The sequence below is a fragment of the Oncorhynchus mykiss genome, chromosome 7, assembly GCF_057628025.1.
Source record: "Oncorhynchus mykiss isolate SJ-2025 chromosome 7, ASM5762802v1, whole genome shotgun sequence".
In the NCBI taxonomy this organism is placed as follows: Eukaryota; Metazoa; Chordata; class Actinopteri; order Salmoniformes; family Salmonidae; genus Oncorhynchus; species Oncorhynchus mykiss.
Genome location: NC_143028.1, coordinates 11,252,448 through 11,278,993, shown reverse-complemented (window position 1 = coordinate 11,278,993; position 26,546 = coordinate 11,252,448). Strand labels below are relative to the sequence as shown.

The window sequence follows — 26,546 nt, the reverse complement described above, 5'->3', positions numbered from 1 at the left end:
GTTCTCTCTGCTGCCACATGGCAAGTGGTACCGGAGCACCAAGTCTAGGTCCAAGAGGCTTCTAAACAGCTTCTACCCCCAAGCCATAAGACTCCTGAACGTCTAGTCAAATGGCTACCCAGACTATTCACATTGCCCCCTCCCCTCTCCTCACCAGTGGCACTCTGTTGTCATCTATGCATAGTCACTTTAACTCTACCTACATGTACATACTACCTCAACTAACCGGTGCCCCCGCACATTAACTCTGTACCGGCACCCCCTTGTATATATTGTTATTTTTTTACTGCTCCTCTTTAATAACTTGTTACTTTTATCTCACATACTTATCCGTATTTTTGAAACTGCACTGTCCGTTAGGGGCTCGTAAGTAAGCATTTCACTGTAAGGTCTACCTGTTGTATTCGGCGCATGTGACTAATATAATTTGATTTGATGAATGGCTACATTAGAGCCTGTAGAGTCAAGTGTCACTAGTCCTTCTCCCTTAACTGCTACCACTGTTCACTTACCAGCCATATGTACAGTACTGGATATGGGGAGAGAGAGTTTTCCATTATTGAGAATAATTGTCCAACATGTTATTATTCAATCTCTTCTGTTTGTCTTTTCTTTTTTTATTCTGGAGAAAATAAAACAACATGACAATCATAGTTTCCATCACTAAGAATTACTCTATTATAATATATTTATGATAAATGTGTGACAGCATAGACAGGCCTACATTTTCACAGCAAAACTGATCCAAAATGGCGCAGCAGTAAGATGTCTTTTTTTTCAATTTTCGGATTAAATATACCTTCCTGCAACCTGCCTCACCCAATGTGGTACGGATCTGCTATTTTTTTTTTTTACCTTATAACTGGAACCTCCATCAGAAGCTAGCCAGCTAATTAGCTACTGGCTATTTAGTCATTGTTAGCCACTAATAGCGGTCTTTACCTTTATCTCAGACACGATAGCCCGGATAATACCTGCCAGTCTGCACAGCACGACACAGGTTTTTTCCACTACATCACCGGATTCCTGCCGCAAGCTCTGGACCATTACACCGGATCTTCGCAGCTAGCTAGCTGCTACCGAGTAGCTATTGTGGCTAACACCCTTATCCAGAAGCATGCACCAGTTAGCCTCAATCTAGGCCCATCTCTCGGCTAGCAAACGAAGTACACCAACTACAATACCTCTCTTGCCAATTGGCCAGGACCCTTTGTCAACACGGAGCCCTGCCAATCCATCACGACTGGTCTACTAGTCTGCTGACGTAATTCGGCCGATGTGCTCTCAACCAGCCTCTGCGACGTGGATGTCGGTGAAGACCCATCTGCTAGCCCCGGCCCGCAAGCTTTCTGAACACCGTGTCTCCCGCTCGCCTAGCATAGTAATCGACTACTCCCTGTTTCAGGGATTGCTGCTCATTGGTACCTATGATCACTCGGCTACACAGCTGATGCCTGCTGGACTGTTCATTAACACGGTACTTCATTTTGTTTATCTGTCGGCCCCAGCCTCGAACTCAGGCCCTGTGTGTAGCTAACTGACCCTCTCTGCCCATTCATCGCCATTTACCCATTGTTGTCATCTTAGCTGTTTACCCATTGTTGTCTTCACTCTCCCAATCAACACCTGTGATTGCTTTATGCCTCTCTCTAATGTCAATATGCCATGTATACTGTTGTTTGGGCAGCTCTTATTGTTTAATTTTACTGCGGAGCCCCTAGTCCTGCTCAACATGCCTCAGATAGCTCCTTTGACCCACCCCCCACACATGCGGAGACCACACCTAGCTTAACTGGTGCCTGCAGAGATGCAACCCCTAACTGTAAAAGCCTTGTGTTCATGCATGTTAACATCAGAAGCCTCCTCCCTACGTTTGCTTTATTCACTGCTTTAGCACACTCCACCAACCCTGATGTCCTAGCCGTGCCTGAATCGTGGCTTAGGAAGGCCACCAAAAATTCTGAAATTTCTATCCCAAATTACAACATTTTCTGTCAATATAGAACTGCTAAAGGGGCCGGAGTGGCAATCTACTGTAGATATAGCCTGCAGAGTTCTGTCATACTATCCAGGTCTATGCCCAAACAGTTCGAGCTTCTACTTTTAAAAATCCATCTCTCCAGAAATAAGTCCCTCACTGTTGCTACTTGTTATAGACCCCCCTCAGCTCCCAGCTGTGCCCTGGACACCATATGTGAATTGATTGACCCCCATCTATCGTCAGAGTTTGTACTGTTAGGTGACCTAAACTGGGACATGCTTAACACCCCGGCCGTCCTACAATCTAAGCTAGATGCCCTCAATCTCACACAAATGATCAAGGAACCTACCATGTACAACCCCAAATCTGTAAACATGGGCACCCTCATAGATATCATCCTGACCAACTTGCCCTCTAAATACACCTCTGCTGTTTTCAACCAGGATCTCAGCAATCACTGCGTTAAATGTCCACGTTCAAACAACCACCTCTCATCACTGTCAAACGCTCCCTAAAACACTTCTGCGAGCAGGCCTTTCTAATCGACCTGGCCCGGGTATTCTGGAAGGATATTGACCTCATCCCGTCAGTAGAGGATGCCTGGTTGTTCTTTAAAATTGCTTTCCTCACTATCTTTATAAGCATGCCCCTTTCAAAAAAAGAACAGATATAGCCCTTACTTCATTCCAGACTTGACTGCCCTTGACCAGCACAAAAACATCCTACTGCACTAGCATCGAATAGTCCCAGTGATATGCAACTTTTCAGGGAAGTCAGGAACCAATATACAGTACACAGTCAGTTAGGAAAGCAAATGCTAGCTTTTTCAAACAGAAATTTGCATCCTGAGGCACCAATTCCCATAGGTTTTGAGACTCTGTAAAGTCCATGGAGAATAAGAGCACCTCCTCTCAGCTGTCCACTGCACTGAAGCTAGGAAACACTTTCACCACCGATAAATCCACGATAATTGAGAATTTCAATAAGCATTTCTCTCCGGCTGACCATGCTTTCCATCTGGCTACCCAAACCCCGGCCAACAGCTCTGCACCCCCCACAGCAACTGCCCCAATCCCCCCCCCCCCCCCCCCTTCTCCTTCACCCAAATCCAGACAGCTGATGTTCTGATAGAGCTGCACTGCAAAATCTGGATCCCTACAAATCAGCTGGGCTAGACAATCTGGACCCTCTTTTCCTAAAATTATCTGCCGCCATTGTGGGAACCCCTATTACTAGTCTGTTCAACCTCTCTTTCATATCATCTGAGATTCCTAAAGACTGGAAAGCGGTCGTAGTCATCCCCCTCTTCAAAGGGGGAGACACTCTAGACCCAAACTGTTACAGACCTATATCCATCCTGCCCTGCCTTTCTAAAGTCTTCGAAATCCAAGTGAACAAACAGATCACTGACCATTTAGAATCCCACCGTAGCTTCTCCGCTATGCAATCCGGTTTCTGAGTATTCTTATCGGGAGACTCAACAGCCTTGGTTTCTCAAATGACTGCCTTGCCTGGTTCACTAACTACTTCTCAGACAGAGTTCAGTGTGTCAAATCGGAGGGCCTGTCGTCCGGACCTCTGGCAGTCTCAATGGGGTGCCACAGGGTTCAATTCTCGGGCCGACTCTTTTCTCTGTATATATCAATGATGTTGCTCTTGCTGCAGGTGATTCTCTGATCCACCTCTACGCAGACGACACCATTCTGTATACATCTGGACCTTCTTTGGGCAGTGTTAACAAACCTCCAAATGAGCTTCAATGCCATACAACACTTCTTCCGTGGCCTCCAACTGCTCTTAAATACTAGTAAAACTAATACTAGTAAAACTAATGCATGCACTTCAACCGATCGCTGCCCGCACCCGCCCGCCCAACTAGCATCACTACTCTGAACGGTTCTGACTTAGAATATGTGGACAACTATAAATACCTAGGTGTCTGGCTAGACTGTAAACTCTCCTTCCAGACTCATTAAGCATCTCCAATCCAAAATTACATCTAGAATTGGCTTCCTGTTTTGCAACAAAGCCTCCTTTGCTGCCAAACAACTCATGCTGCCAAACATACCCTCGTAAAACTGACTATCCTACCGGTCCTTGACTTCGGCGAAGTCATTTACAAAATAGCCTCCAACACTCTACTCAGCAAATTGGATGCAGTCTATCACAGTGCCATATACTACCCACCACTGCGACATGTATACTCTCGTCGGCTGGCCCTCTCTACATATTCGTCGCCAAACCCACTGACTCCAGGTCATCTATAAGTCTTTGCTAGGTAATGCTCCTCCTTATCTCAGCTCACTGGTCACCATAGCAACACCCACCCGTAGCACACACTCCAGCAGGTATATTTCACTGGTCATCCCCAAAGCAAGCACCTTCTTTGGCCGCCTCGCCTTCCAGTTCCAAAAATCACTGAAGTTATATCATTATATCTCCCTTGCTAACTTTAAGCATCAGCTGTCAGAGCAGCTTACCGATCGCTGCAGCTGTACACAGCCCATCCAACCAACTACCTACCTTATCCCATATTTGTTTTTCTGCTCTTTTGCACACCAGTATTTCTACTTGCACATCTGCATATGCACATCTATCACTCCAGTGTTAATTGCTAAATTGTAATTACTTCTCCACTATGGCCTATTTATTGCCTTACCTCCTTCATTTGCTCACACTGTATACATATTTTTCCATTGTGTTATTGACTGTATGTTTGTTTATTCCATGTGTATCCCTGTGATGTTGTTTTGTCGCACTGCTTTGCTTTATTTTGACTAGGTTGCAGTTGCAAATGAGAACTTGTTCTCAACTGGCCTACCTGGTTAAATAAAGGTGAAATATAAATATTATTATTTTTATTTAAAAAAGGAAAGGTGGATGTTGTAGACTAGAGAAAAACATTCAAGCCTTTTAATAAAGATGGCAAAATACTTTTCATTCAGTAGAAATGGGCAGACATGTCAACATGCTTTCTCCCTCAGTCCACTAACCTTTTCGTTATCTAAAATGTACTAATTCCTTATTATGGCGGGGGGAGGGCAAACTCGTGACTTCAACAGCCGTTCTGTGACCCAAAAAACTGTCAGTCTTTGCCTGGAATAAATTGTGGAATATACTATTTCCAAGAACAGGGGGGGAGCATATTTGACAAAACATTGAATTCTTAACCATTGGCTGCTCAACTTTAATTTGGACTACTATAAAGTCTAAAATAAACAACAAAGAAGACGAATAGGTTTAATTTTTATTTCGACGACTTTTGTTTGTTTAAAGGGGTTGGTTAAAGAAGGAAGTAACATCGCAGACCCCCGCCATACGGTGCTGCGTTTCGAGCGGCCCCATAGTAGAATCAATTCAGCTAGGGGGAGCTTGAAACTGTCAACTGATGCTTTCCTCGGAGCTCTGGAGAAACACAGTCAAACTGAATACCGTCAGCTAGTGGGATATCAGCAGCACCGCACAAGTTGCACACACTGTCGATCACACTCATTAATCTTTGCTTTTCCTTGACCGATTCTCAAATGAAGAATTATGTGAAGTTAAATAACAGTGTAATACATTAACTACATGAAGGCTATACTTAAACTCTAGTCATTGTGTTTTGAGCACTGAAATGGACTGCATAATGCTCAACACTTCAGTCATTTACTCTGAGAGGGTTTAGAAACATGTCTTCATATGCTAGGATGCAAAATTAATATGCCAACTTCAACTTTAAGATGATCTCTCATAACAAAAATTGATCGAAATTCCATTTAAACTGAAAAGAATATCTGAAATGTTCCCTGATCATAATCCATATAACTGAAGCTTCTTTCTCTATTGTGTGAAGTTGAAGGTATTGTAGCAGTTGGGTAGTAACTAAGGAGGTGGGGGCGATACATAGCAACCATCACATCTAGATGAATCCCTGTGATGAGTGAGATTTCTCGTAATCACCATCCCAAACGTCCCTATTCCCTACCATGCTGTAGTGCACTACTTTTGACCAGAGCCCTGTGGGCCCTGGTCAAAACTACTGCACTATGAAGGGAATAGGATGCCATTTGGGACAGGCAGTCATGTATGGTCTTACCTGGTCACTGTATCCAGGCTACCACCACACCTGGAGCAGGTTGAACTGGACAGGTAACAAACTAGATGCTTTGGAGCTTTGAGCACATACACACTCACACACACACCCGCGCGCTGTACTTATGTCACTCATGTACGTACATTACATTGTGTCACAGGGAACATGGCTTGGGGGAAAATCAGGCGCACTATTCCATTGTGTGTGTGTATCACCCATATGCATCAATGTCATCTGTGTGTGCCTGTGTGTGTATTTGTGTGTGCGTTACCACCAATGTCACCTTCATAGAACACTAAACATGGAGCATCCTTCAGAATGTAACAGATAATGTTTGTAGGCAGGGAGGGATGTTGATGTGTGTGTGCCGTTGGAGCTTCAGAAGGCAACACAATGTTTGCAGGCAGAGATATTGATAAGGTCAGCCCTTCCCAAGGTCACTTCCACATGACTGCGTATTCCATTTAATCTTCTATACATCATACAGAACTATATACATTCTGTATGATCTGTTTCTATGTGTTTAAGACGGGTTGAAACCGAGCTCTGCTTTCTTTATTAAGGACACACTGCATAGATTGAAGCAAGAGGTCTCTATGAGCCAGTCAGATCAGGAACAGTCAGTGTGTGTGATGCGTGTCAGTGTGTGCCATGTGTTCGCCATGTGAGTCATCCTCAAGTGTGAGGGTCTAAGGAGAAATATCCTCTGCTCCTACTCTCCTCCTTCCACCTCCTCCCTCTCTTCCTTCCACCTTCTCCATCTCTCCTCCCACTCTCTCTCCTTCCTCTCCTCCCCCTCTCACCCTTTCTACTCCTTTCCACCTCCCCTCTCTCCTCCTTCCACCTCCTCCCCTCTCCTTACACCTCCTCCCCTCTCCTTACACCTCTTCCCTCTCTCTTCCTTCTTCCACCTTCTCTTCTTCCAACCTCCCTCTCTCCTTCCACCTCCTCCCTTTCTACTCCTTCCACCTCTTCTCTCTCCTCCTTCCACCTCCTCCCTCTCTCCACCACCACCCTTTCTACTCCTTCCACCTCTTCTCCCTCCTCCTTCCACCTCCCCTCTCTCCTCCTTCCTCTCTCCTCTTTCCACCCTCTCCTCTTTCCACCTCCTCCCTCTCTCATCCTTCAACCTTCTCTCCTTCCAACCTCCTCCCTCTCTCTCCTTCCAACTCCTCCCTCCCCTCTCTCCTCCTTTAAACTTCTCTCCTTCCAACTCCCCCCTCCCTCTCTCCTTCCACCTCCCACCTCTCCTCTTTCCACCTCCTCCCCTCTCCTCCTTCCACCTCCCCTCTCTCCTTCCACCTACTCCCTCTCCTCCTTCCTCTCTCCAACTCCACCCTCACCCTCTCCTCCTTCCATCTCATCTCTCCCCCTTCCACCTCCTCTCCTTCCACCTCCCCTCTCTCCCCCTTCCACCTCCTCCCTCTCTCCACCTTCCATCTCCCCCCTCTCTCCTCCTCTCTCCCTTCCAACTCCTCCCTCTCTCCTTCCAACTCCCTTCACTCCTCCTTCCACCTCCCCTCGTTCTCCTCCTTCCACCTCGCCACTCTCATCCCCGCTCTCCTCCTTCCACCTCCACCCTCTCCTCCTTCCACCTCATCCTCTCCTCTTTCCATCTCCACCCTCTCCTGCTTTCACTTCCTACCTCTCCTCCTTCCACTTCCTCCCTCTCTCCCCCTTCACCTCCCTCTCTCCCTTCTTCCACCTCCCCCTCTCTCCTTCCACCTCCTCCCTCCCCCTTTCTCCTCCCTCTCTCCCTCCTTCCACCTCCCCCTCTCTCCTTCCACCTCCCCCCTCCCCCTTTCTCCTCCCACCTTCCACCTCCTCCCTCCCCCTTTCTCCTCCCTCTCTCCCTCCTTCCACCTCCCCCTCCCTCCCTTCACTCCTCCTTCCACCTCCCCTCGTTCTCCTCCTTCTACCTCGCCACTCTCATCCCCGCTCTCCTCCTTCCACCTCCACCCTCTCCTCCTTCCACCTCCATCCTCTCCTCCTTCCATCTCCACCCTCTCCTGCTTTCACTTCCTACCTCTCCTCCTTCCACTTCCTCCCTCTCTCCCCTTCACCTCCCTCTCTCCCTCCTTCCACCTCCCCCTCTCTCCTTCCACCTCCCCCTCTCTCCTTCCACCTCCTCCCTCCCCCTTTCTCCTCCCCCTCTCCCTCCTTCCACCTCCCCCTCTCTCCTTCCACCTCCTCCCTCCCCCTTTCTCCTCCCACCTCCCCCTCTCTCCTTCCACCTCCTCCCTCCCCCTTTCTCCTCCCTCTCTCCCTCCTTCCACCTCCCCCTCTCTCCTTACACCTCCTCCCTCCCCCTTTCTCCTCCCACCTCCCCTTCTTCCATCTCCCCTCCTTCAAACTCCCCTCGCTCCTCCTTCCACCTCCTCCCTCTCCTCCTTCCACCTCCTCCCTCTCCGCCTGACACCTCCCTTTCCGCCTGACACCTCCTCCCTCTCCTCCTTCCACCTCCACCCTCTCCTCCTTCCACCCTCTCCTCCTTCCATCTCCACCCTCTCCTCCTTCCACCTCCCTCGCTCCTCCTTCCACCTCCCTCTCTCACTTCTTCCACCTCCCTCTCTCACTCCTTCCACCTCCACCCTCTCCTTCTTATGTCTCCCCTCTCTCCTCCTTCCACCTCCCCTCTCTCCTCCTTCCACCTCCCCTCTCTCCTCCCACCTACCCTCTCTCCTCCTTCCACCTCCCCTCTCTCCTCCTTCCACCTCCACCCTCTCCTCCTTCCACCTCCACCCTCCCCTTCTTCTGTCTCCCCTCTCCTCCTTTCACTTCCTACATCTCCTCCTCCCACCTTCCCCATCTCTCCCCTTTCCACCTCCTCCCTCTCTCCTCCATCCACCTCTCTCTCTCCTCCCCCCCTCCCTCTCCTCCTTTCACTTCCTAACTCTCCTCCTTACACCTCCTCCCTCTCCTCCTTCAACCTCCTCTCCTTCCACCTCCTCCCTCTCTTCTCCTTCCACATTCATCTCTACTCCTTTCATCTTCTCCTCCTACCACCTCCCCCTCTCTCCTCCTTCCACCCCATCCCTCTCCCCCTTCCACCTCCTCCATCTCTCCTACTTCCACCTCTCTCTCTGCTCTTTCCATCTCTCTCTCCTCCTTCCACCTCTCTCTCTCCTCCTTCCACCTCCTCCCTCTCTCCTCCCTCCACCTCTCTCTCTCTCTCCTCCCACCTCCTCCTTCCACCTCTCCTCCCACGTCCTCCATCTATCTCCCCCTCTCTCCTTCTTCCACCCCATCCCTCTCCTCCTTCCACCTCTCTCTTCTCTTCCTCTCTCTTCTCCTTCCATCTCCTCCATCTCTTCTCCTCCAAACTCCCCTCGCTCCTCCTTCCACCTCCTCCCTTGCTCCTCCTTCCACCTCCTCCCTCTCCGCCTGACACCTCCTCCCTCTCCTCCTTCCACCTCCTCCCTCTCCGCCTGACACCTCCTCCCACCTCCCCTCTCTCCTCCTTCCACCTCCCCTCTCTCCTCCCACCTACCTTCTCTCCTCCTTCCACCTCCCCTCTCTCCTCCTTCCACCTCCACCCTCTCCTCCTTCCACCTCCACCCTCCCCTTCTTCTGTCTCCCCTCTCCTCCTTTCACTTCCTACATCTCCTCCTCCCACCTTCCCCATCTCTCCCCTTTCCACCTCCTCCCTCTCTCCTCCATCCACCTCCTCTCTCTCTCCTCCATCCACCTCCCTCGCCTCCTTTCACTTCCTAACTCTCCTCCTTACACCTCCTCCCTCTCCTCCTTCAACCTCCTCTTCTCCCACCTCTCCTTCCACCTCCTCCCTCTCTTCTCCTCCCTCTCTTCCATTCACCTCCTCCCCCTCTTCTCCATTCACCTCTTCCCCCCTTCTCCATTCACCTCCTCCCCCCTTCACCTCCTCCCCTCTTCTCCATTCACCTCTTCCCCCCTTCTCCATTCACCTCCTCCCCTCTTCTCCATTCACCTCCTCCCCCTCTACTCCTTTCACCTCTTCCCTCCCTCTCTACTCCTTTCACCTCCTCCCCCTCTTCTCCATTCACCTCCTCTTTCTCTCTCCTGAATTCCATCTCCTCTCTCTCTGCTCCTTTCACCTCCTCCCTCTACTCCTTCCACCTCCCTCTCCTTCCACCTCCTCCCTCTGCTCTTTCCACCTCCTCCACTCCCTCTCCTCCTCCCTCCACCTCTCCTTCTCCTCCTTCCACCTCCTCCCTCTGCTAATTCCACCTCCTCCCTCTGCTAATTCCACCTCCTCCCTCTCCTCCTCCACTCCCTCTCCTCCACCTCCTCCCACCTCTCCCTTTCCTCCCTTCACCTCTCCTCCTTCCACCTCCATTTCTGCTCCTTCCACTTCCTCCAACTCTTCTCCCTTTCTTTCTTCCTTGCTCCTCCCTCCACCTCCTTCCTCTCTCCTCCCCTCCTTCCACCTCCATTTCTGCGCCTTCCACCTTCTCCCCCTCTTCTCCATTCACCTCCTTCCCCTCTTCTCCATTCACCTCCTCCCCCCCTTCTCCATTCACCTCCTCCCTTCTCCATTCACCTCCTCTCTCTCTCCTCAATTCCATCTCCTCTCTCTCTGCTCCTTTCACCTCCCATTTCTGCTCCTTCCACCTCCTCCCTCTGCTCCTTCCACCTCTCCTCCTTCCACCTCCATTTCTGCTCCTTCCACTTCCTCCAACTCTTCTCCCTTTCTTTCTTCCTTGCTCCTCCCTCCACCTCCTTCCTCTCTCCTTCCCTCCTTCCACCTCAATTTCTGCGCCTTCCACCTTCTCCCCCTCTTCTCCATTCACCTCCTTCCCCTCTTCTCCATTCACCTCCTCCCCCTTCTCCATTCACCTCCTCCCTTCTCCATTCACCTCCTCTCTCTCTCCTCAATTCCATCTCCTCTCTTTCTGCTCCTTTCACCTCCCATTTCTGCTCCTTCCACCTCCTCCCTTTCCTTCCACTTCCTCCTTTCACCTCTCATTCCACCTCCTCCCTCTGCTCCTTCCACCTCCTCCCTCTCTGCTCCTTCCACCTCCTCCTGCTCTGCTCCTTCCACCTCCTCCCTCTGCTCTTTCCACCTCCTCCTCACACCTCTCCCTCCTCCTTCCACCTCCTCCCTCTCCTCCCACCTCTCCCTTTCCTCCCTTCACCTCCCCTCCTTCCACCTCCATTTCTGCTCCTTCCACTTCCTCCCACTCTTCTCCCTTTCTTTCTTCCTCTCTCCTCCCCTCCTGCCACCTCCATTTCTGCGCCTTCCACCTCCCTCCCCTCTTCTCCATTCACCCCCCTCCCCTCTTCTCCATTCACCTCCCTCCCCTCTTCTCCACTCACCTCCCTCCCCTCTTCTCCACTCACCTCCTTCCCCTCTTCTCCATTCACCTGCTCTCTGCTCCTTTTACCTCCTCCCTCTGCTCCTTCCACCTCCTTCCTCTGCTCCTTCCACCTCCTCCCTCTCTGCTACTTCCACCTCCTCCCTCTCTGCTCCTTCCACCTCCTCCCTCTCTGCTCCTTCCACCTCCTCCCTCTCTGCTCCTTCCACCTCCTCCCTCTCTGCTCCTTCCATCTCCCGCTCTCTGCTCCTTCCACCTCCTCCCTCTCTGCTCCTTCCACCTCCTCCCTCTCTGCTCCTTCCACCTCCTCCCTCTCTGCTCCTTCCACCTCCTCCCTCTTTGCTCCTTCCACCTCCTCCGTCTACCTCCTCCCTCTGCTCCTTCCATTTCCAATATACAAACTTTTAGTCCTCATCTTTCCCCTCTTATCGGGGACTGATTCAGATCTCAGGTGTGAGACCTGGGACAGCAGGTGAACGCTGCCCTGGCAGTACTGGAGACCTGGAGGTTTGGATGTGAATATGCCTGACCCTAAAGACTCCTACTGAACACACACAGAGATAACATCAGCTAGCACAGAGGGGGAGGGGTCGTACAGGCCCACACACACAGAGAGAGATAAGTAAACAGTAGTCTGACGTAAACCAGTGGTGACTAATGCTGTGACGTCTACTAAACAGTCCTATGACCATGGTTAGAATACAGAATGAACAACACACTCGAATGTGTCCTGTTGTTATGTGCTTTCTGTTGTGTGCCCTGTTGTGTTCTCATCCCTCTAGTCTTTGGTAGTAGTCTTCCTCCACCTAGTGGTGGTTAACCAACATGCTCCCACAGTGACGAGGCTCTACTGCAGCGCAGCAAGAGAAATGAACCACAAGTTTTAATACGTGTGGGCCCTGGTCAAAAGTAGGGCACTATAAAGGGAATAGGGTGCCATTTGTGACACACACTATGTGAGGTCAGAGAGAGAGCGGTCTTCATTTCAGCTTCTCTGGAGCCTCCTCCTATGATGTGGACAAAAACAACAGTATGTGAACTATAATAAAGGTGGACTATGATTATTAAAACACTGCGTGTGAAAAACTGCTAGATTTATGGTCAGAGTTGTCGATAGAGGGGACATGATTGCACAGTCAATTAGAAGAGTCTCTGAGAAGTTCTGTAGCAAAATAGATTCCATTAAATTACTAGAGGGGCTGTCATAAACCCTCAAAGTTCCAGAATAGAGTGAAAATGGCAGCCATTGTGGTCAGGGAGACATCCAAACCAGTCTAATTGGAATGAATGGTAGTAAAGGCATAATCCTGTTTTTATGTATGCTGGAAAATGTAAGTAAGGCATGTGATGTATCAGAAATTATTTAATAGAATTACTGTCAACCTAAAATATTGTCATATAATTATAATACAGTTTAATACGGGTTTAATACAAACGCTCTATATTAATAGTCTCTAAAATATATGTTCTATTGGTAAATAGCCCACCCATTTTCACCTACCTCATCCCCATACTGTTTTTATTTATTTATTTTTCTGCTCTTTTGCACACCAATATCTCTATCTCTACCTTTACATAACCATCTGATCATTTATCACTCCAGTGTTAATCTGCATAATTGTAATTATTTGCCTACCTTCTCATGCCTTTTGCACACAATGTATATATAGACTCCCCTTTTTTCTACTGTGTTATTGACTTGTTAATTGTTTACTCCATGTGTAACTCTGTGTTGTCTGTTCACACTGCTATGCCTTATCTTGGCCAGGTCGCAGTTGCAAATGAGAACTTGTTCTCAACTAGCCTACCTGGTTAAATAAAGGTGAAATAAAAAAATAAAAAAAAAATGTAAACAGGCCATAAATGTCTACATTGTTGTTTTCTTGGAAAGCTGAGAGGTCTATTATATGATGCAATATCAGTACTTGTTGTATTTACAACTTGTCTACGTCCAATCATCAACTGATTCCAGACAGTGTCTGGTTGGAGATGGACTGTGTTGTTTAAATGGAATGTGGGCATATTGGCAGTTCATTTAAAACGTTTATGGAATCAAACCTCTAAAACTAGCTGGCAGGCTAACACACATACAGTGCAGATAGTGTCAAATAATGAATTAAGAAATGATCACTGGCAAACCATGGTTGACAAACTCCCTGACCAAAATGGCTGACCTTTATCCCATCACTTATTTATGTCTTTGACATTTTGCAGGAGGAAATCTCTTGAGATGGTGCATCTCATTTTCAAGAGTCCAAATGAAAAAAACTAAACAAACAATACTTAGAATAATATGGAAACTACTGTCTAATATAAAAACAAAATATATATTATTACATACAAAAAAAACATGCATTAACAGAATTAACTTCTGCTCCAACGACTAATAAAACAAAGTACATATAATATATACATACAAATATCTTCACATGGTGATGTTTCTATTAGCGAGTTAAAAATAAACTGTTTGTTCTTAACATTTGAAAAATGACTCTTAAATTCACTGTGTTTTTTCTACAGGTATATAATTCCAGTCAGTTGGGTCTTTGTACCTGAAAGATGTTACTCTAACCTCATGATGTACCCTTGGACTTTGTAATTGCTGCTGCTGTTGAAATAAGTCATGTGAGTCTGGTAAAGTTAGGTGTTCCTTAAATTTAAGTTGATACACTTAAAAAATTAATTGTGACCAATGCAGTCGTCTTCTGTTTGGGAGTGACAGCCCATTTAGTGATTCAGACAATGTGTCTTATAATGGCATCATACGAAGGTTCATGTCCATTCTAGTGTTCTAATTCCTAACTCTGTTTGTAGCACCCTAATAATGGTGAGGTCACTTTGAAGTCATTGTGAGGTCACTTCCTCCCCCTGGTCCACTTCCTACTGACTCCACATAGAATGATCAGAACAGACATTCCTGATTAATGCAAACTTTGTGGCTTTGGATAAAAGTGATCTAAGAGCTTTGTCCTTTCTACTCATTCTAATTCTACTGTAACAAGTCCTGCTCTGCCGCCATGTTGAGTCGGATATAAAAAGAGTTCTGATGAGTCATGTCTCCTCGCTCTAACTCTATGTCACTTCCTCTTCTTCTTCCTCCTCTGGCAGGTTGCCGGGGCAGGGCTCCATTGTTACTGTGATGGCCATTCCACTGCGTCCTAGCAACAGCGGCTGGTGTCAGGGAGGTAACTCTCAACAGCGGCTGGTGTCAGGGAGGTAACTCTCAACAGCGGCTGGTGTCAGGGAGGTAACTCTCAACAGCGGCTGGTGTCAGGGAGATTAACTCTCAACAGCGGCTGGTGTCAGGGAGGTAACTCTCAACAGCGGCTGGTGTCAGGGAGGTAACTCTCAACACTGGCTGGTGTCAGGGAGGTAACTCTCAACACTGAACAGAAACCCTGAGGAGCTAAAACCACATGGAGGGAGGGATGGAGAAAGAGAGGGAGGAGGAGAGTAAGGGAAACAGGATGAGTGAATCCAAGGCTCAGCAGGAGCAACATGGTATCTGGTTCTAAAGTTGGCCAAACTCTCCAGAAAGATGGCAGGTTTCTCCAGACTCACCCTGTACGAAGATGCGTCCCTAGTAGATGGTGACCCCGTGAGCGCTGCGGCAGTGCTGCATGGAGGCCATTGGCTCCCACACATCTCTGGTTACGCTGTACCTCTCCATGGAGCTGAGCTGGGTATGACCGTCATACCCTCCTACTGCATACAGGTACGAGTCCACACACACCACACCTACACAGAGGGAGAAACGTTATCCACACACTGACAGGTGTACACACACACACACACACACACACACACAGTCTGCTGCGTACATTGGTCATGGGGGCCAGTTGGTGCCAGGTGTTGGAGTCGGTGTGGAACCTCTCTGCTGTGTTCCTGCGGTTCTGGCCGTCAACAACCTCCCCCCACCACGTACAGAGAACCGCCACGACCTGCTACCCCCGCCCCCAAACGGGCTACTGACACGGGGCTCACAAACACCCAGCAGTTCGCCTCTGGGTCATACCTGGCGGAGAGAGAGAATTTATGACGATTGTTGCCTTAAAGCTGCAATGTGTAACTTTTTAGGCATTCCCGACCAAATTCACATAGAGATGTCAGTTAAAGAAAGCAAATCTAAGAAGCAGTAGATCTGCTCTATGTGCGGTATTTCTAGGCTTCCTATTCTTAAGTTTCGCTTTTGCATCTTTTACGTTTCAGTTTTGTGCACCAGCTTCAAAACAGTGAAAATACAATATTTTTGGTTATGTAAAATATATTTCACAGCGGTTTAGATAGTAGAATGGTTCTCTACACTACCTGCTTGTTTTGTCACATAAATTGAAATTAGGCGAACTATTAGAATTCCTGCATTCAGGAAATGGTGGAGCGATTTCTGCATAGTGCAACTTTAATGCTCATCATCATGACCTGAGTGCATGGGACTGTAGGAGCTATCAGAGTGTGAGTTTGATAGTATAACTAACTCATTGCATAGGAGCCAGGTAACTCACAGTGGATTAACTAAAGCTACCAGCTTTGTGCAGTGTCTAGTAACACGCTGTGTGGGAGAGCAGAGCACAGGAGAGGCAAGGGTGGATGGATGGAAGGACACATCTCTGAGGTATTCGACCAAAGCCATGGGTCCTGTAACGACATTCCGGTGAAGATGATTCCCTACCGGTTAGCCGCTCAGCAGCGAGTTGTGAAGCATTCCCAACCAGATTGACATTCCTTGGAAGTAGGTAACAACACAGCCGGCCCAAAGGCAGTCACACTAATTAGTCAGGAATTTCTACATTATCTGGGGAATTTACACTACCATCTCTCTCTCTTTCTGTCTTTTCTCCTCTACCCCCCCCCTTCTCCTCACTTTTTCTCTCTCTTCCACCTCTCCTCAGTGTTATGATGTGTGGACCCCTGGGACCCCCCCACGGCGTAAATGCTCCCGTCCACCCCCACCCTGTTCCTGGGGGTGTTGAGGGAGGCGTGCTGACTCCACTGATTGGTCATGGGTTTGTAGCAGCACAGGGAACTGGACTCACTGTTGTTCTGTAGGGACAGGTTCCTGCCTCCCACCTGAGGATATATATGAGTGAGTGAGTGTGAGAGTGAGAGTGAGAGATATATTAGATAGACCTACAAGGCTGTAAAAAGCAATGTGTGTGCGTGCGTTCGTAAAAAGCAAGGTGTGTGGAGCAGGCCAAACAGCACACAGGAGCCCAGGCCACTGCAGGGAGAGCCCATGTCAGCTAGCTTCAGCCAGATGTTCCTACCAGGGTCATAGGCCTCCATAGAAGACAGAGAGTGCTGCCGATACCTGGGATGGAACACAGGAGGATCAGACAGTACATAACCATATCAGGATTATATTGTCATACTCGTATGATATCATATCATCCAATTATCTCATTGTATCGTATCTTCATCCCATCATATGTTTGTAGACTACCCTCCGGCTACGTAGATAAGCTGTGTTCCACGGTGAGGCGCAGGGGGGAGGGGCTTCCTCAACGCCATTTCCTGGAATATCCTCGACAGGAAGTCTCTACAGGAGTTGGCCTGGAATGAAGGAACATGAAAATAGAAAAATGATCGAATTTGGGATTCCTCAATCTATCAATCAATCCCAGCAGCCAGTCATAGATGAATAGACGACATAGAGACTTGCCTTGCTGAGGATGGGGCAGGACTGGAGCTGTATCTTGATGAACTTGGGAGGCAGAGCGTAGACGTGGAGAGCATTGAGGAGGGCGTGGAGATACGGAGCTCTGCTCTCCACATCTCATCGCACCCAGTCTGTACAAGCCTTGTACACCTGACATCAAGGGGCTCATGATCACACTTTGGCAGGCGGTTATCTTGATTTTCACATAGAAATATGCATATAAGTGAAGTATATATACACCTCAGGATAAACCATGGATATAGAATATAAATCAAATCCATACCTCTGACTCACAGAGCACCTTGAGGCTGTCCTGGCTGATGAGCTCCAACAGCTGACAGTGAGACAGACTGAAGAACTCCTCCTCTTTGGTTACCTGGGGTAGGGACAAAGACACACAGTCAACACGCGTCACATGCTCACACACACAGTCTGTCAAAGCAATTCTATGTCCGACTAAGCGCACTGTTTTTGTCTATAAGGAACAGGTGACGTCAGGGAACCCAAACAGTTGGACCTCTCATGGTCTTATACAACATTGATAAAACGTCATGAAAAGTCAAGGTTGGTACGTGTCTCTTGTACACGTACTGCTTAACTGAGATGTGTGTATATGAGTCAGGGGTCTGAGCCTCACAAAGTGTATCATATAGGAACAGGTATCGTTTCAGAATGAGGGGTACTGTTGTTCTGCTGGTGTTGTTGTTCTGTCTGTCTGGAACATGGACTCAGGAGGAGAGTGGAGGGTGTTCTGTCTGTCTGGGGCATGGCAGCTGTAGTTAAAATTAATTTTAAAAATGAAAAGCTGAAATGTCTTGAGTCATTAAGTAATCAACCCCTTCCTTATGGCAAACTTGTGTGTTACGGTGCTTAACAAGTCACATAACAATTTGCATGGACTCACTCTGTGATCAATAGTGTTTAACATGATTGAATGACTACCTCATCCCTGAACCCCACACATACAGATAATTGTAAAGTCCCTCAATCGAATGGGTAATTTTAAGCACAGATTCAACCAAAGACCAGACAGGGTTTTAATGCTCGCAAAGGGCACCGATTGGTAGATGGGTAAAAATAAAAAAGCAGGTGCTGAATATCACTTTGAGCATGGTGAAGTAATTAATTAGGCTTTGGATGGTGTATCAATACACCCAATCACTACAAAGATACACACGTCCTTCCTAACTCAGTTGCCAGAAAGGAAGGAAATTGCTCAGGGGTTTCACCATGACACAAATGGTGATTTTTAACAGTTAGAGTGATAGGCTGTGATATGAGAAAACTGAGGATGGATCAACAGCATTATATTTACTCCACAATAGTAACCTAAATGACAGAGTGAAAATGGGAACCCTGTACAGAAAAAAAAAATATTCCAAAACATGCATCCTGTTTGCAACAAAGCAAGTCCTAAATACAAAGCGTTATGTTTGGGGCAAAACCATCACTGAGAGCCACTCTCAATATTTTCATGCATGGTGGTGGCTTCATCATCATCATGTTATGGGTATGCTTGTCATTGGCAAGGACCACGTCATTTTTGCCGGTGAGGTCTGGTGAGGACCTGCCTTACAACAGGTCTACAAGCCCTCAGTCCAGCCTCTCTCAATCTGTAGCTCCCTCCAGTAACCACAAGCACAACCGTTCCTTGATTTTAACTGCCGACTTTATTCTGTAGATTTAGTCAGAATTATCAGAATGTTATGAAGAGTGATCAGATGAATTGCAAAGTCCCTCTTTGCCATGCAAATGAACTGAATCGCAAAAAAAATTTCCACTGCATTTCAACCCTGCCACAAAAGGTCCAGCTGACATCATGTCAGTGATTCTCTCGTTAACACAGGTGCGAGTGTTGACGAGGACAAGGCTGGAGATCACTCTGTCATGCTGATTGAGTTTGAATAACAGACTGGAAGCTTCAAAAGGAGGGTGGTGCTTGGAATCATTGTTCTTCCTCTGTCAACCATGGTTACCTGCAAGGAAACACGTGCCGTCATAATTGCTTTGCACAAAAAGGGCTTCACAGGCAAGGATATTGCTGCTAGTAAGATTGCACCTAAATCAACCATTTATCGGATCATCAAGAACTTCAAGGAGAGCAGGTTCAATTGTTGTGAAGAAGACGTTTGTCTGTCTTAGGGACTGATTAACCAATCAATGGACTAAGCATTGTTTTTCCCTGAATCCCCCAAGTCAAATTCTGCACCTGATTAATCCTCGCTGAATGATTGTGACAGTGCATAGTCACTCAACGAGTGATACTTAGCAATATTACTAAACGTTCAGGAGTGTGGGTTTTCCCACACAGTGTCTGTTATTACAAATCAAAGTCCTGAATAACCAATCAATGGACTAATCAATGGACTGATTAACCAAGAACAGCCATGTACCCCTCCATTTGGGGAGAAAAAGGCGTAAAATTTAAAAAATAATATATATATATATATATATTTATTTTTTTATATATTTTTGTTTTAAATGCAGCATACAACAATTTCTACGATTTTACTGAGTTACATTTAAGAAAATCAGTCAATTGAAATAAATGAATCATGCTCTAATCTATGGATTTCACATGACTGGGTATACAGATATGCATCTGTTGGTCACAGATTCCTTTAAAAAAAATAGCTTGGGGTCGTGGATCAGAAAACCAGTCAATATCTGGTGTGACCACCATTTGCCTCATGCAGCGTGACACATCTCCTTCACATAGAGTTCATCAGCCTGTTGATTTTGGCCTGTAGTCCCACTCCTCTTCAACGGCTGTGCGAAGTTGCTGGATACTGGCGGGAACTGGAACAAGCAGTCATACACATCAATACAGAGGATCCCAAACATCCTCAATGGGTGACATGTCTCGTCAGTATGCAGGCCACGGAAGAAATGGGACATTTTCAGCTTCCAGGAATTGTGTACAGATCCTTTCGAAATGGGGCTGTGCATTATCATGCTGAAACATGAGGTGATGGTGGCAGATGAATGGCACGACAATGAGCCTCTCTTCACAACGTTGACTACAGCAAACCGCTCACACAACACCATCTGCCTGGTAAAATTGAAACCGGGATTCATTCGTGAAGAGCACACTTCTCCAGCGTGCCAGTGGCCATCGAAGGTGAGCATTTTCCCACTGAAGTCGGTTTCGACACCAAACTGCAGTAAGGTCAAGACCCTGGTGAGGAAGACGAGCACGCAGATGAGCTTCACAGAGACGGTTTCTGACAGTTTGTGCAGAAGTCCTTCGATTGTGCAAGCCCACAGTTTCATCAGCTGTGCGGGTGGCTGGTCTCAGACGATCCTGCAGGTGAAGAAGCCGGATGTGGAGGTCCTGGCCTGGCGTGGTTACACCTGGTCTGAGGTTGTGAGGCTGGTTGGACGTACTGACAAATTCTCTGAAACGAGAGCTCTGGGGGACATTCCTGCAGTCAGCATGCCAATTGAATGCTCCCTCAAAACTTGAGACATCTGTGGCATTGTGTTGTGACAAAACTGTACATTTTAGAGTGACCTTTTATGGTCCCCAGCACAAGGTGCACCTGTGTAATAATTATGCCGTTTAATCAGCTTCTTGATATGCCACACCTGTCAGGTGGATGGATTATCTTGGCAAAGGAGAAATGCTCACTAACAGGGATGTAAACAAATTTGTGCAAAAATGAGCGAAATAAGCTTTTTGTGCGTATGGAACATTTCTGGGATCTTTTATGCAGCTCATGAAAGATGGAACCAACACTTTCCATGTTGAGATTATATTTTCATTCAGTATAAATATGATAATTTGCTATTGGGTAAACTATATGAGACCTCAAGCATAGTTTCACTTCCATAAGGTTTATAAATAGACAAGGACAAACAATTATACCAGAAATGATATAGGCCTAGTGTAGTGTGTGCGTGTGTCACCCTACAGCTAGCCTGATCACAAGTCATAAGACCTAAACCCACCAGCCAGGAGAGAGAGGGGGAGTGAGAGAGAAAGGGGGGAGGAAAGAGTGGTGAATGGCAAAAAGAGAGAGATAAGGGATAGAAAAAGAGCAGGAGTGAGGGAGAGAAGAAGACCTTCACACCCCACCCACCCACCCTCCACTACCTCCTATAAAAAGGTCCATTGTCCTGAGCTGTGTTCCCTGGTACTGAACTCCTGATCTGGCTTAAGGGGTTTTACACACCAAAACTAACCCTGTCGTCACAGCAAATAAGCATACAGTCCACAGCAGACAGTGTGAAAAATCTGCAGAACTACTGAAACAAAGTTACACTGCTGACTTACAGTACCAGTCCAAAGTTTGGACACACTTAATCTTTCAAGGGTTTTTCTTTATTTTGACTATTTTATACATTGTAGAATAACAGTGAAGAGATAAAACTATGAAATAACACGTATGGAATCAAAAGTAGCCACCCTTTGATGACAGCTTTGCACACTATTGGCATTGTCTCAACCAGCTTCATGAGGAATGCTTTTCCAACAGTCTTAAAGGAGTTCTCACATATGGTGAGCACATGTTGGCTGCTTTTCCTTCACTCTGCGATCCAACTCATCCTAAACCATCTCAATTGGGTTGAGGTTGGGTGATTGTGGAGGCCAGGTCATCTGATGCAGCACTAAATCACTGTCCTTCTTGGTCAAATAGCCCTTACACAGCCTGGAGGTGTGTTGGGTCATTGTCCCGTTGAAAAACAAATGATAGTGGGACTAAGTGCAAACCAGATGGGATGGCGGATTCGCTGCAGAATGCTGTGGTAGCCATGCTGATTAAGTATGCCTTGAATTCAAAATAAATCACAGACAGTGTCACCAGCAAAGCACCCCCACCCCATCACACCTCCTCCTCCATGCTTCACGATGGGAACCACACATGTGGAGATCATCCGTTCACCTACTCCGCATCTCACAAAGACACGGCGGTTGGAACCAAAAATCTCAAATTTGGACTCATCAGACCTAAGCACAGATTTCCACCGGTCTAATGTCCATTGCTTTTGTTTCTTGGCCCAAGCAAGTCTTTTCTTCTTTCTGGTGTCCTTTAGTAGTGGTTTCCTTGCAGCAATTCAACCATGAAGGCCTGATTCACGCAGTCTCTTCTGAATAGTTGATGATCTGTGTCTGTTACTTGAACTCTGTCAAGCATTTATTTGGGCTGCAATCTAAGGCGCAGTTAACTCTAATGAACTTATCCTCTGCAGCAGAGGTAACTCTGGGTCTTCCTTTCCCGTGGCGGTTCTCATGAAAGCCAGTTTCATCATAGCGCTTGATGGTTGTGGCGACTGCACTTGAAGAAACTTTAAAAGTTCCTGAAATTTCCCAGATTGACTGACCTTTAGGTCTTAAAGTAATGATGGACTGTCGTTTCTCTTTGCTGTTTTGAACTGTTCTTGCCATAATATGGACTTGATCTTTTACCAAATAGGGCCATCTTCTGTATACCACCCCTAGATTGTCACACAACTGATTGGCTCAAACGCATTAGGAAGGAAAGAAATTCCACAAATTAACTTTTAGCAAGGCACAATTGTTAATTGAAATTCATTCCAAGTGACTACCCCATGAAGCTGGTTGAGAAAATGCCAAGAGTGTGCAGAGCTGTCATGAAGGCAAACGGTGGCTATTTTGAAGAATCTCAAATATATTTTGATTTGTTTAACACTTTTTTGGTTACTACATGATTCCATACTGTGTCATATTTCATTGTTTTGATGTCTTCACTATTATTCTTCAACGTAGAAAATAGTCAAAGTAAAGAAAAACCCTGGAATGGGTAGGTGTGTCCAAACTTTTGACTAGTACTGTACATGCTCTACAATGTAAACAAATACTAGTTGAAACTAAGATGCGGTTTTGCAGCACACACTATTCAGTGACTGTGACAGTAGCCAAAAGTTAACCATTAACAGAATCAACAGTGGGTGTGTCCACATGTAACAGAACCGACGAGAACACACCGTGCTGTTCTATCACTGAGGGTTGCATCTCAATACTTTGAAATGGCTTCCTCTCCTCAGCTCATCCACTTCCTCATTTAACAACCTGACTAGAGGCATTTACAATGGTATTTGCTATGTCATAGCATGACACTACAGTCTTCAAGCAATGCTGCTTGACACCATTATCCATGTCAATTAAATCATTTCAGGCTAGAGGTTACATGCTGAGCAACCAAACATGGTCTGCAAATTAAAACATTAACTGCCAACGAAGCAGTTCTGACATTTGTTTTGCCAGTGGGATCAAAACAACTGTTTTACTTCAGTTCAATTGGATTTTAGAAAAATGTTGAATTATTTCATAACAGGATGTGTGCAAGTACAGTACAGTGTACACACACACACACACACACACTATGACTAATAAGATGGTGATTCTGACAGACAGGGGACTCACTACAACACGTATAGAATAGGATTGTGTGTGTGTCACTATTTTACACTGTCATAAGGTATCTGGCAGACATATGACTACAAATAACATAAAAGTCAACATACAAGTCAAACGATTACACAATATATCAAACCATAGGCCCGAAAGATGAACAAAGTTACTGAACCCAGTTGTGACAACTTCCTATGCAGGGGAAGTGTTAAACTCTATTCACTGGAACAACTGATAAGGTGCACATAATCTGAAACAACTCAAGAGTGTATTAATAATGCTAATGACAAGATGCAAAATCAATATCTTTACCTTGTTTATGTTCATTCATAATCATGACTCACTCCATAAATCAGCTATATTCCTGTTAGTGATAAACGTATTCCCTTGAGATTGTAGTGATTTATACTTATCAGAATGCTTATATAGACTTAGCTCTCAAACGAATAACTTTATCTCCATTTTTATCGGCTTCAAGGGCCCCCTACGGGCTTGAACAACGATGCTTCAGCCCCTGTAAGCACCTGCATTAATCAGGCCCTGAATACACACTATGCAGCTGTTGCTAGAGCTCATTTTCACTGGCTGTCCACTGGTGGCAAAAACAACGATTGATAGGCAGCTTAAACTTCTTCAAATCAACCATTATTGCAATGCAATTCAACGTCAGGTTTCCAGGCAAGTTTAGATTGAGATATATGAGCGGGAGTTAGTCATATGTGGCGCTCATCTGCTTCTTAATCAGTTTTCAGACTTTTAGACTGCAGTGCATTCAACAACAATTGGACATGTCAAAGGTAAAATATTACACACACTGATATAGCCTAGCCCATCTGCTCAAATCAGTAGATACTCACCTCCCCTGCTATATTATATTTTAGGCTACAGGGATTTATTCCAAAATAGTAGTTTCCATCTAGTGTTCTTTCCGCGGTTACACAGAAAACAATGTGGCTACGACACATTCGGCTCACTGACTGTCAGTATGGAAATCAGGCTGTCAAACTGCCGACGCAGTTGTCCTTTGATGACGCAACCGCATAGGCCTTATGTCGGCACAAAAACACAACTTGCCACTTCACTTAAATTACATCGCACCTATGGAATAAAACGAGTGATATTTTTGGATACACTGGGGGCAAAAACACATTCAGATGAACAATACCTCGTTTGAAGCTGGCTCCTGTGCTGTGTGCGCCTAAACGCTGCGCGCTTCGCATTGACGTGAGCCATTCACATCACAGTAGATGCATTATATGCGCGCTACGCGATTTCTACATCACCACGATTTAGCAACTTCAACTTCATAGCAGCATAGCCCAGCAGCACAACTTCATTACTGACGCCCGGCAAGTACGCACAAAACAACAATAACAACATCCCAAGAAATGAACCCGATTACCCGACGATAATAACGCAAGATACGCCAACCCAGCGCAGTTTAGCGTGGCTGGCAGACTATCTATGACATCAGACATTTATACGCTCAAAACAAATAAACGCCCAAATTCTAAGGTCCTAAACAGTTTATTTGAGTCATAAATAAATATTGTGCTCTAGGCCTATTCAATTAAACATGCAGTACCTCATATTGAAAGTCAACTAGATCACGAAGTGTGTGTTGTGCAGGGTCAGCAGTTAATGAACAAAGAAACTGTGTACAAATTGCTATGTGGATATGGGGAAAAGTAGTTTGACGGAACAGTATCATCAGAAAGTGCTGGGTTCTGACGTGGAGGCATCTGACGGACCGGTTTAATGGAACACCATGATCACCATCCCTAAGGATTACAGCCACATTCTCAACGTAGTACAGCAGTATGTCTGCATCTCAATCCATCCGGAGAGGATTTATTTCGTAGTCTTTGTCTCCTCGTCTCATTTCCTTCATCTTACATGAAAGGATCGGACAGTTGACGGCAATTCCTACTCTATTTATAATATCCCTTCCCCATTTCTAACTTAAGTTTGTTAGTCTCTACTTTCGACATGGTGTGTTTCTGTACAAAGTAAATCACCTTTTTTTTTTAATGAATGGGAGAGTGACACCAGCAGGTATCTCTTCCTACACAAGGTAATATAATAAAACATTTAATCAAAATAATAAATGCAGACACTTTTGTCCAAAGCAACTTACTTCAAATATGTGCTTGCATTCATTTTAGGAATGAGTGGTCCCGGGACTCAAACCCACTATCCTGGCATAGCAAGCACCAAAACTGGGGAACAATAGTATGTTCAAAATGTAGGTCGAATCCCGCCTCGGGCCAATAAATAATATTTCTAATCACCTATTTAAGATCACCTGAGTTGATGGACGGTTTATGGTAATATAATCATAACATATAGAAGTGTTGTTCTAATGAGGTTGGCTTATTATTACTATCCTCCCGTTACATCGTTTTATGAGTTAGTATCTTCAATTATCAGATATCTGTTGAGGTTTCTTGTGGACTGCATATTACATTATATAATTATAAATTCATCACATCCCACTGGGCACAGACGTCACTTCAAGGCTGTGCAACGCAATATTAGGAAGGTGTTCCTAATGTTTTGTACACTCTGTATGTGGCTCTCAGAAGAAATAGTCATTTTCCCCACTGGGCACACACTGGTTGAATCAACGTCTATCCCACGTTGTTTCCACATGGAAACAACGTTGATTCAACCAGTGTGTGCCCAGTGGGAAGAATGACCATTTCTTCTGAGAGCCACATACACAGAGTGTACAAAACATTATAGGAACACCTTCCTAAAATTGAGTTGCACCCCCTTTTGCCCTGAGAACAGTCTAAATTCATTGGGGCATGGACTCTAGGTGTCAAAAGCATTCCACAGGGATGCTGGCCCATTCTGTCATCATGAAGTGCTTTGAGAGGCTAGTTAAGGATCATATCACCTCTACCTTACCTGATACCCTAGACCCACTTCAATTTGCTTACCTCCCCAATAGATCCACAGACAATGCAATCACCATCGCACTGCACACTGCCTTATCCCATCTGGACAAGAAGAATACCTACATCAGAATGCTGTTCATTGACCAGCCAGGACACCTACATCCCCCGATGTCACTGGAAGGCCAAAAAGATCATCAAGGACATCAAACATCACCCCTCTATCATCCAGAAGGCGAGGTCAGTACAGGTGCATCAAAGCTG

General features: G+C 46.2%; 1 protein-coding gene and 1 long non-coding RNA gene across 7 annotated transcripts; both read right to left on the bottom strand.

The window, feature by feature from the left end:
* Positions 1 to 13,654: 13,654 nt before the first annotated feature.
* On the bottom strand, positions 13,655 to 16,902 carry LOC110528903 (kelch-like ECH-associated protein 1A). Of its 4 annotated transcripts, XR_016497084.1 has the most exons (7): positions 16,791 to 16,902; positions 16,615 to 16,658; positions 16,212 to 16,417; positions 15,853 to 15,985; positions 15,172 to 15,365; positions 14,912 to 15,088; positions 14,054 to 14,756 (listed from the first exon to the last, which is right to left on the bottom strand). XR_016497084.1 is itself a non-coding variant. In XM_090240275.1 (4 exons), the coding sequence occupies exons 2-4, from the start codon at positions 16,621 to 16,623 to the stop codon at positions 15,043 to 15,045; spliced, it is 261 nt and encodes an 86-aa protein (XP_090096401.1). In that variant the 5' UTR covers positions 16,624 to 16,658; positions 16,791 to 16,902; the 3' UTR covers positions 14,918 to 15,042. The 4 variants fall into 4 exon arrangements, 2 of the variants coding, with proteins under 2 accessions (XP_090096401.1, XP_090096400.1); XM_090240275.1 differs by lacking the exons at positions 14,054 to 14,756; positions 15,172 to 15,365; positions 15,853 to 15,985 and having other exon boundaries at positions 14,918 to 15,088; XR_016497085.1 differs by lacking the exons at positions 15,172 to 15,365; positions 15,853 to 15,985; positions 16,791 to 16,902 and having other exon boundaries at positions 13,655 to 14,756; positions 16,212 to 16,615.
* Positions 16,903 to 16,997: 95 nt separating this feature from the next.
* Positions 16,998 to 25,134, bottom strand: LOC149982305 (uncharacterized). 3 transcript variants are annotated; one of them, XR_016497087.1, is made up of 3 exons: positions 24,968 to 25,134; positions 17,290 to 17,382; positions 16,998 to 17,199 (listed from the first exon to the last, which is right to left on the bottom strand). It is a non-coding gene; the product is annotated as an uncharacterized LOC149982305 (long non-coding RNA). The 3 variants fall into 3 exon arrangements; XR_016497088.1 differs by having other exon boundaries at positions 24,548 to 25,085; XR_016497086.1 differs by having other exon boundaries at positions 24,240 to 25,022.
* Between the last annotated feature and the right edge of the window lie 1,412 nt (positions 25,135 to 26,546).

Excerpts from the sequence above, each read along its gene's own strand:
- LOC110528903 (XM_090240274.1), bottom strand. The coding sequence starts at position 16,698 with ATGGTTATGTACTGTCTGATCCTCCTGTGTTCCATCCCAGGTATCGGC. Across the intron at positions 16,418-16,614 it reads TATGGAGGCCTATGACCCTG|GTGGGAGGCAGGAACCTGTC; the intron begins GTAGGAACATCT and ends ATATATCCTCAG. Across the intron at positions 15,089-16,211 it reads AGGTGGAAGAGAGAGAAAAA|GTGTGGTGTGTGTGGACTCG; the intron begins GTGAGGAGAAGG and ends CCCTCTGTGTAG.